We start from the raw sequence: 11,065 nt of genomic DNA, 5'->3' as shown, positions 1-11,065 counted from the left end.
CTGCTGATGGGGCGTTGTTTACAGAACTGACTGTACCTGATCTTCCTGAATTGGGCGGGGGGATGAAGTCCAGGCAAGATCTCAAAAAAAGAATCATTGCTTGTCAAAGGCAGAGAGAGCATTTGAAATAAATGATCTGGTTTTCATAAGGAACTTTGGTAATGGACCTAGCCTGAATTTCGGAGTTTGTTGTAGCCAAGAAAAGCCAGGTGTCATAGGAGGCCTGGACCCAGGATAACGTCCTGTGGAAGCATTTAGATCATTTAAGAAGAGAACCTTCACTAGAGGTGGTAGCCTCTGCAACATCCAACCTACTCATGGTTAGTACCTATCATAGGCTCAAAGTGGCCAAACAGCCCATCATGAGTCGAGAACCTGTGCCCACTGGGTAAGGAGGAGCAGAGGACAAGGAGCTACCAGCGCCCAAAGAAGAAATTTGAGGGACCGGCCCAAGCAACACAACCCCCGAGGCAGAACCCCAACTGGGGGCACTTTGTCACTCTCAAGGCGAACAAAGGCGCCCCAATAAACTTAGCTACTGAGATCAAGATCTCCAGTAAGTGGGGGGTGGGGGGGTGTATTAGTGGACCTGAAGGGGAAAGGATGTTGCAGCAAACATCGGGGGTCACATGACCTCCCTGACCGAGGCCTCGGCAAACCTTAGAGGCTACTTGACGCCCAGCCTATCAGAACAAAGCATGCGCGATTCCAGCAGGCTGTGGGCCTTTAAAACCTGCAGAACAGATCCAGCCTAGAAGAGTTGGGAGGCACTGGCCAGTATTGCAAGGTTCCTTCATACTTTCTGTACATAGTTTTGCCTCTAAATAAACTGTCTAGTGCTATATGCTAATGTTCGCATGGAGTTCCTGTTACTACACTGTACATACAGCATTGGTTACTTACCTCAATAAAATATTGTCAAAATGGTTCTCTTCACTAATTTATTAATTTGAACTTCATACATTTAACTTTGTGTCTGCTTGCTGTTGGATAAATCAGATCACTGTACTGTTCAGAATATGCTCTGTATTCATCTAGAATTGCATTAGTTTTGCATCCTTCAATTCAAAAGACTCAACCAGAAAAGATTTCCTCTGGTTGCTTTTAGTTAGCAGCATCCTAAACAGCAGGAAGATCTACTATGATGAAGAGTTATTAATTTATAACAGATGATTTTATTATAAATGACAAACATAAGAAATCTTTCTGCTGTTTCCTGTACGGTTTGTTGTGTATGGTGCCCATTTTATAGTGTGGGAGGCATTTTCTTTTTTGCACATGAACACGGTGCAAATAAATTGACATCATAGATTCAAAGAAACACGACAGGCCACAGTGTCAGCATTTTTTTTCGGACATGATTCCCACACCAGCTTTATCCCATACCAGACATTTGAGCTGACATGAACTTTTGTTTGCCGAAAGTGACAAAAGAGAAATTACATTTTCAAAGATACTTGTGAAGCGGGGAGGGATGTCAGGTAGAGGCAGTAAATTAATCCTTTTCCATATGAAGTCAGAATAGTTAACACAGTGAGGTATTAAAACTGAAAATACTGTTTTATTGTGGAATTACTGACATTGAAGATCTAAACATTTTTTGACGGTGAGCTGCATAAAAATACTGGTACTGTTATATGTTGTTTTACATGAGACTGTGTTTGACAGTTTGATTGTCTCGCTTTAGAGAATGCTATAAATCCTATGACCCGACTGGTTCCTGTTCATTAAGTCCTCAATGTGCATTTTATTATTCACAGAGGGATATTGCATCTAATTTTTAGAAGTAGTTGTTCTTAAAGCACCATTACAACACCCTCACTCAGGGTTGGAATGAGAACACACACACGAACGTTTACACACACACACGCGCGCACACACACATACATACACACACATACATACACACACACGAAAAATCTGGTATACAAAATTTTCCATGATAAAAAGTAGCATAGTCGCAGTATACACACAATTTACATGAGTGAAAAATGCATAACTGAGATAAGCTACTGAACTAACTTTGGTTCTTTGTAAAGTAATGGAACAAACAATCTGGTAATACTTAGACTGAGTAATTGCATTTTTGGCTACCAAGTTTGTAAAATATTACAGTGCAGTCACAATCTAGGTTGACATGTTACTAGCACCAGGTACATATATAAATGTTTGCTCTAGTGAAATGTAACTTGAAAAGTAAAATTTAAAAGATCAAAAATATGAAGTGTCTTTCAATGCAGAGAGTGCTGTTATTGCTCTGCTAAAAACAATGGAAATTCTCAGCATCGGTGTTCCAACAAGTGGATTGGTAGGTCCATGTGTGTATTTTTCAAGATTCAACATATCATTATACAACATCTAAAGCTAGTCATACTGAAATAGCAGCGCTGCATTTATACAAAGCCTGAGTAAGTGGTTTAGAGCTATGGTATGCATCCCCGACTTTACTTTTCTAGCATTAGATGTAAGCAGTGCTCAGTCATATTACAATTAATAAGAGATTGTATCCATGATATGTAGAATCTGTTTGGCAATAAAAGAATCCATCTTTTGGCTGGAGCAGTGTGACCTTCTGTTTCTGTATTAATGAAGCACAATCTGAATTTTCATTTGGAGGATTCCACCAAGCTCACCAGTGAGGTAGTCTTTATCATACTTATCTTCAAGATGATCAAGTTCCTTCCTTTTAAAGAGCGGCATACTACTTATTTCTAATGAGTAGACTCCGGGTACTGGCTTCTTCTTGGTCAGATGCAGATAGCTTATACCATCCTTTTGGTTAATTTTGAAGAGACCCTTTCCATTGCCAAGGTCAGCCAAGTAACGTACATGATTTGTCAAGGTAGAAATCGCTGGAACAAACTGTAGGATGTGGTCTTTACTGCTGAGTTCAGAAATGTTGAAATTGAAGATAATTTGATTTTCTGTGCTTAAACTGGCAAGGCTCATTGGCAAACTGTCTGTATTTTCCTCCTAAAAACAAGAATTGGGATACAAATGCGTTAAATGTGATAAATTATGCATCTGCATACTACTTTACAACTTGCAGTATACTTCCAATGTGTACCATTTGTTTATTGAACAAGGACCTAATGCCTGTGTGTTGCCAGAAGAAAATAGTCTGACTGAATATTGGGGAAGACATAATTCAGATGTAATTTGGACGCAGGACATTGGTCCCACAATTTGCATTGCTGCAAATAGAAAATGGGTGCAATGGTCAATTCCTACATTATTAAGTCACATATCTGTAAACAAATGATGCTTTTTTAATGGTATACTATTCATCGTCATTTGGTTGTACAGAATATGAGTATTGCTGAAAAGACAGAAGTTTGTTGAAGCTTTTCATCTTGCACTCATCAGGGCAATTTGCAAGAATATCAATGTAAGGGACAACAACAAATTTATACCGTATGAGAAGAGAGTGCTGATTGACTGGCAAGTGGACTATGATTGGTAGTGGCATTGTCACAGAGATACACCAGTTGAGGGTGACAGACAGTTAACTCCCAAGCATTGTTTGAAATTATCCTGATGTGTGCAAAATGAAAAGCTCTGACAAAATGTCTCTTTTTTTCAACAATACTATTCATGGTATTTTGATTCCTGTGATTATAAACAGAGAAGGGTAGGGTGGAGGCGGCACGGTGGTACAGAGGTTAGCACTGCTGCCTCATAGCGCCGAAGACCTGGGGTTCAATCCTGGCCCTGGGTCACTGTCTGTGTGGAGTTTGTACATTTTCCTGTGTCTGCGTGGGTTTCACCCCTACAACTGAAAAGATGCGCAGGGTAGATGGATTGGCTGTGCTAAATTACCCATTAATTGGAAAATAATTTAAAAAAAAGATAAACAGAGAAGGATATAAGCATTCTGGGGATTTGAGCTTTAAAATATCGATATTCTGAATTTCTAATTCAGAAAAAAATTCAAAGGAAAAAATAATTCCTGTAATTATGAAAGGATGTTATTTCCGTGAAGTATAGCATGAAAAATATTTCATGTGTACAACATACAAAATACAGTTCACAATTCCTAATAAAATATAAATTGAAACATCAACTTTTATTGATAAAATATTCTAATCGACTCTACTTCTAGCGCTCAGCTTTGTCTTTGTGTGGATAACACATTCTTCTAACTGATCCCCTTTAGATGGGAAAGTTGGCAAAGTTTTATGTTCTGGGCTGCTCCTTGACATTGGTATTATCAATATACTGTGTTCAGTTAAAAGGAGAAAAGGAGGTGGTGTAGATATGTATTTTGACTACTTTGTGGTTCAAATGCCCAACGGAACAGATGCGTACCTACCAACCCAACCAAGAATGGAGAGAGCTGAATTAAAGTGAAAGGTGCTTTCTAAAATTAATTTAAACAGTACTATTATTTAACCTTAATTTACCACAATATATTTTTTCAGACATGACCAAGTGTTGCTATATATAAGCTTTGAAAAATCTGGGTCCACATTTTAGAATAATTGTAGCATAACATTAGAGGCTGGTTTAGCACAGTGGGCTAACCAGCTGGCTTGTAATGCAGAACAATGCCATCAGCGCGGGTTCAATTCCCATTCCGGCCTCCCCAACAGGCACCAGAATGTGGCGACTAGGGGCTTTTCACAGTAACTTTATTGAAGCCTACTTGTGACAATAAGCGATTAATTAATTAATTCAGTCGAGACTTCTATTGGCGACACGTCGGTGGAGGTCGCACGTTGGGTGTCTCCTGTGAGAGATTTTGGTTTTTGGCTCTTCACACCAAGTTTTTGTGGAGAATTTGGTATGATTATTTGTGGGATAGTCTAAGGCAAAGGATGTTGAAAATCCAGAAAGAGAATCAGGGGAAAAGGAGGTGAGCGAAATTCCGCTGGCAAGGTCAGCGAGCAGTCAAGTGAGAGGAAAGATGGCAGGTGCAGGCTTGTTGAGTGGGGCTGAGGCCTTTACTGTGGATAAGCTGGCCTAAGTAATGGTGGGGGAGTTTGAGCGGCTATTTTCTAAACAATTTGTCAAGCATCGCAAGATGATGACCTCGCTTGAGTGGGTGACTGAGACTCTTGCCCCGATGAAGGAGGCTTTGGCAAAGATGTCAACGGAGGGAGTGGAGGAGTGATTGTTGCAGCACACCAACCAGTTCATCCTGATGGGAGAAGAGCTGCGAATGGTGGTGGAGTGTAACAAAGGGCTGAGTATCCACAGGGAAGGTGGTTCAGCGGTTGAGGCAGGCCACATACGAGTATGGGGAGAAGGCCGCCATTTGCTGGCGGGCCAACTCTGCTGGCAGGTGGCTGTGAGAGAGATTTGGTCCGGGATGGGACAGGGAAGCTGGTGGCATCACCAGAGCAGGTGAACAAAGCATTTGAGGAGTTCTGTAAAAATTTGTGTAAGTCGGAGCCTCCCGAGGAAGAGTCGGACATGAGGGGGCAGGGTTGGAGGAGCCAGTGGGGGTGGAAGAAATGTGGATAGCGATAGGGAAAATGTCTTTGGGTAAGGCACCGGGGTCGGATGGTTTCCTGGTAGAGTTTTATAAAACGTTTATGGATAAGTTGGCACCACTGTTGGTGGAGATGTTTGAGGACGCGGTGGCTAAGGGGCACTGCCATAGACAATGGAGCAGGCATCCATTTCATTGTTGCTTAAGAAGGACAAGGACCCGGTGGAGTGTGGGTTGTATAGGCCCATATCTTTGTTGAGTGTGGATGCCAAGATATTGGAGAAGGTGCTGCCGCTTAAAGGAGTGATTGGTGATTGGGGAGGATCAGATGGGGTTCGTAAAGGGCAGACAATTGTCGTCAAATGTGCGGCGTCTGTTGAATGTGGTGCTTTCTCGGCAGAAGGGAGGGACCTGGATGCGGAGAAGACATTTGATCATGTGGAGTGCAGCTATTTGTTGGCGGTGTTGGAGAGGTTTGGGATTGGGTCTAAGTTTGTGGCATGGGTGAAATTGCTGCATAAGGATCTGATAGCATGTGTGCGCACAAGTGAAATGAATTCACAGTACTTTCCGTTGCATAGGGGAGCGGGGCAGACATGCCCTATGTCCCCCTTCTGTTTGCCCTGGTTATAGAGTCCTTGGCCATAGCGCTGAGTGTTTTATGGTGTCTTCTCTAGGGGCGGGAGTTAGGGTGAGGGGGGTTTGCCATTTCGGGTGACAAAACCCACTTTAGGTATTTGGGAGTGCAGGTGGCTCGGGATTGGGCCGGCTCTGTAAGTTTAATTTTACGAGTCTGGTGGGTAGGGTCAATCGTTGGCAGGTTGGGTGTAGACGGTTAAGATAAACATTTTGGCGCAGTTTTTAATTTTATTCCAGTGCTTGCCAGTCTTTTTGCCGAAATTGTTTTTATGGCGTTGGATAGGTTGGTTTTGTCTTTTCTGTGGGCAGGTCGGATGGCAAGGATTAGGAGGTTAGTACTTCAGAGAGGGTGACTATTGGGGGCTTGGCCCTTCCCAACCTGTCATACTATTATTGGGTGGTGAACACGGAGAAGGTGTGCGGTTGGAGCAGGGAGTAGGAGGCTTTGTGGTGGAGGATGGAGGCAAGCTCTTGCAAGGGTTCGGGGTTGTGGGCACTGGCAGCGGCGCTGCTCCCATTTGCCCCAGGGAAGTTCTCAGGAAGTCCTGTGGTGGTGTCCACGCTGAAAGTATGGAGGCAATTTCAGCAGCACTTTAGGTTGGGGGCGAGGTCGAAGTTGATGCCGATCTGAGGGAACCACAGGTTTGAGTCAGGATTGATGGTGCGAGGTTTTGGGGATGGGAGGGGTGATGGAGATGAAGGACTTGCTTTTGTAAGGACGGTTTGCAAGTTTGGAGGAGTTGGGGAAGAGGTAGTGTTTCAGGTACATGCCTGTGCGAGCTTTTGCGAAAGAGGTTTTCCTGACTTTTCTGGTGGCATCGTCCTCGTTATCGGTGATGGGGTTGGAGGGAGGGGATCATCTTGGTGATCTAGGGGAGAATTTTGGAGGAGGATAAAGCTTCTCTGGAAGTGGTGAAGGAGGAGCGGTTGTGTGGTGTGAGGTACTGCGGAGGGTGAATGCCTCAACCTTGTGTGCGAGGCTGGGGTTGGTACAGCTAAAGGCAGTACACAGCGCACCTGACTGTTGTGTTCGTGATCTTGTCTTTGCTAGTATTTTACAGAACTGCTGGTGACTTAACCAGAAGGAGGATTTATTGATGTACACGTGGTAATGTAACAATCAGAATTGCTATACAGTCCAAGTTGTCATAGAGTTACTTTAGACGCTCCTGGAACTACCCTTGCGTGAAACTGTCCTGATGTACACTTTACAACCTTCTGCCGGATGTCACTTGACTGATGTCTGACTCCACTTGCTGGTGGGAAGACGCACGCTGCGTACATGTAATATTATCCACAGGCATATCAACCACACTGACAAAGTCAAAGATGAGCTGGCTGTTTGAGGAGGGGGAGGGGGTTAGAAGATGTTCTGCCTCGTTGATCGCTTGTAGGCGGGTTCTGTTGGGGTGGAGATCAGCTTCTCCACCCTGTGCCTCGGTGTGGCTGGAGGGTTTAATGGAGTTCTCGCACTTAGAAAAGGTGAAATTTGCTTTAAGAGGGTTGAGTGAGGGGTTCCATAAAAGATGGGCTTTGCTTATACTACATTTCGGAGAGCTGGTTACCGTCAACTGCCGGGGGTGGGGGGAGTTTGGGGCGTGGTGCTGGGTTTATTTTGTTTTGTACAGTCGTGTGTGTTAAATGTGAAAATTTGAATAAAAATACTTTTTAAAAATTCAGTCAGTCAGTCAGCTGCAAGGTGCACACAGCTGACTGATTTAAACTGTGGCCTGGCTTTTTTCAGTGTAGCTTTGGGGACTTACTGTTCCGGCTGCAGGATAAGCCCTTGTCGGAGAAAGCCATGAGGGCTAGTGGTGAAATGCTGAGGCCATGCCCGCTTTTATGTGAGTAGTGGAAAGAATACCCCTTGTGGTCCTCCAATTGTTAGCTTTTTTAAAAAAAAAGTTCTTAAATGTTATTTAACTTTTGAAACTTTCAAAGCCTTTGAATTGCTTTTATAAGTTTGTATAACTTTTAATGTACAATAACGTAACAAAACGTGGAAAAGTCTTGAAATGAAATTAAAAGTACGTAAAATGAAATAAATGGTATAAAGTACATTTTACAATGTGTGAGTGCAGCCTAGTAAAATAAGTAACAACTTTTAATGTTTTACAACTCTTGTTACGACATCCTGGGCCAGTGCACGGTCAATTTCAGCGCCACTTGACCCGGAGTCGGAACACAATTGAATTAACTAATAATTCTTAGAATAAATACCCAAAGTCTTTGGCCCTGGGCTGCCCAATAATTACAATCACCAGATTTGTAAATTTAAACACATTACCTTTGATTTATAACAGGAACTATAATGAGATATGCAGCAAATACAACCGTTTAACTATTATCTAATTCCTAATCTCCCACTTTAACTTGCCCCACCCTCTGCACACACACACACTCACAAGACAGACAGAAATAGAGGGGACGTCATGTGAGAGCACCCTTTAAGAAATGGGTGTTTAAGAAATGGAGCTGCTCATGTTACTGGAGTGATGTCAGAGTGTGGGTGGAGCTGAGCTCCACTTCTGCTTTTTAGTTTCAGTTTGAGAAAGCTTGGGTGCGTCTGCGAGCTGCATTGCTGTTGATCTCTGCCATGAAGGACTATCTCTTAATCATTTGGTGAATTCAGAAGAATTATAAATGTTTTCAGTCTTGAATGTAAACCCTAATTTGCTCCTGTTTGAAGGTTTGTTAAGCCTTTTGGATGTTAAAAGAACAGCATACAGATTACTTAGTGTTGTATTCTTTGGGGGGTGTATTTGATTCACTGTTTGTTTTAGAAAGGTTAACTTGAGTTCATAGAATAAACATTGTTTTGTTTTAAAAACCAATGGTCCATTTTCTGCTGTACCACACCTGTAGAGTGAGCCGTGTGCTCCCCATACCACAATCTATTAAAAGCTATGGGTCAGGTGAACTCCATGATGCACTTTGGGATTCTCTAAACCCTGACCCATAACAGGGAGGAAAGGGATGAATATTATAAGTAAAAGGAAAAAAGTATTTCTTTAAGCAGACCTTTAAGCCAGGCTTTCAAGTTGAGATTTTGGCTTTCCACAGTCTGTAATGGTTTTCACTGAACATCCATTCAGGTCTCTGTAAGGGAGATTTTCTGGAGAAAGAGACAGAGAGCAGGTCCTTTTCTCTGTGTGTCCAGCTCAAAACTCTGCTTTCTGTGGGTCTCTGGAAATCATCACACTTGGAAAAGATGCAATCACTCCCTGTTACAGGGCAGAATACAGCCTTTTGGCCAATTTGTTGGTCACCAGCCAATCAGTCGAATTGAGTCCCACCCCATCTCTCAGGTGTCAAAAAGTCTCGGTCTTGCTGTCCAAAGCTTACATCACCATATCATATATTGCAACTTCTTGATCTCCTCATTCTCTCTGCTGCTTGACTTAAAGATACATGTCCATGATGGACCCAAAATGATAACGCCAAAAATAAAGGAAGGAGTAATAAGGGAATCAACAGGAAGGACCCTTACATACCTACCTCCATAAAAGGAATGAAATGTCAGGGCACAGACGTTTCATAATGAGGTATGAAAGATATAAACCACAGACACATATCCATCCATCTCCATTATATAAGTTCCCTTCCCAGTATCTACATTGGTAACTAGTCAGTCCTTAAACCCGTAACATAGAATCCGCAATCACTTGATACTTTCCGGGTATGTGTACAGTTTTAACCTTGAACTGTTGTAATAATAAACTCCAACAGAATAATCTTGGGTTTTGGGTTTTCAACTTTTCTATATACCTAAGTGGATTATGATCCGTATGAGCTGAGCTTTGTTTATTGCCATGTCGGACATGTACTTCAAAATGCTGAAGGGCTAGTAGCACTGACCCTATCCTCAGGTCACTGGTATCTATGGTCATTTTAATGGTCTGGATAAGGACAGGGCAGCCAACACTGGTTCTCCCACAAATATGGCCTTCAATCTCCCAAGATCTACTTCGCATTCTATGGACCATAGCATTTTCGCTTGTTCCCACAACATATCCAACATGCACTGTATTTCAGTCTCTACCTGAGCCAGTCTCCATGGTTTCAGTTGAGATGGAAATGGCTTTATTGTTCAGAGTTTCTTATGTCTACATCATGATTAGTGAACAGAGTGCCCCCTGGTGTTCCCCTACAACTCTGTCGATATTCTTTCCGTATCTTTATAAGATCTTCTCTCTGTTCTTCTTCTGCTGAGGTTTGCATCTTTGAAGATATCAGAGGGAGTTTGAAAACCAAACTGCCTTGTTTTCAAAATCAAAGGCAATGTGCTCCCTTTGTCAGGTTTCTGGCTTCCCGAATTGGAGAGGGCTCCCGGAATGAGTTTCTTCTGCATTTCTGTCTCTTCTGGTCTCTTGTGTAATGCAGTCAGTCTTTTCTGATCGCCCAATGAATGTTTATCCAAATTTCGAGAAATTTCTACAGCAAAACTACAAGCAGTATTGTCAAATCTGAGGGAAATATTTGGTTGATTTTAAATGAATAAACACTCTTCAACCCCTCCAGCTTTACATCCTCCCTTTTCCTTCACATGGTTACCTTCAGCAATAGGTAAAGCTGAGGACTCAATCTTTGCAAAGTTGGTTGACTTTATATGCACCATTCTTTGTTCTACAGCTTTTACCACCTCATTGGAGTCTTCGTAATCACAGCTCTTATCTCTATTCAGTAATACGGACTTATACAATTTGTGCTTTCCAGATTTCAATGGTTTTTCTTTACCTTCAGAATCAGAGGATAGCACATTGTTGGTTCCATGAACTTTCTGTTTTTTGTTAACCGGTTCATGGTTGCAGAATCACTGCTTGGTTCCTCATCCATCTTTGTCCTCATTTGCAAAAGGAATTGATCACTGATTATTTCACTCCTATTTTCTTCCTTTACCTTGAAGAGGCATTGTGGGCCTTTAAAAGATGTGGGTTAATCAGCTGTTTGCTTAGTGTCATTTTACAGTCTTCATCCTGAATAGCTGATCCC

At 42.3% G+C, this 11,065-nt stretch overlaps 1 protein-coding gene across 1 annotated transcript in view; it reads right to left on the bottom strand.

Moving 5' to 3' along the window:
- Nucleotides 1–1,541: 1,541 nt before the first annotated feature.
- LOC140404453 (fibrillin-1-like) overlaps nt 1,542–11,065 on the bottom strand; it is a 716,712-nt gene continuing 707,188 nt past the window's right edge. Inside the window, exon 65 of the mRNA XM_072493009.1 lies at nt 1,542–2,973. Within this exon, the coding sequence (XP_072349110.1) occupies nt 2,584–2,973 (390 nt within the window). The 3' untranslated portion in view covers nt 1,542–2,583. The remainder of the gene's footprint in view (nt 2,974–11,065) is intronic.

The sequence above is a fragment of the Scyliorhinus torazame genome, chromosome 30, assembly GCF_047496885.1.
Source record: "Scyliorhinus torazame isolate Kashiwa2021f chromosome 30, sScyTor2.1, whole genome shotgun sequence".
Classification (NCBI taxonomy): Eukaryota; Metazoa; Chordata; class Chondrichthyes; order Carcharhiniformes; family Scyliorhinidae; genus Scyliorhinus; species Scyliorhinus torazame.
This window is presented reverse-complemented; position numbering and strand designations above follow the sequence as displayed.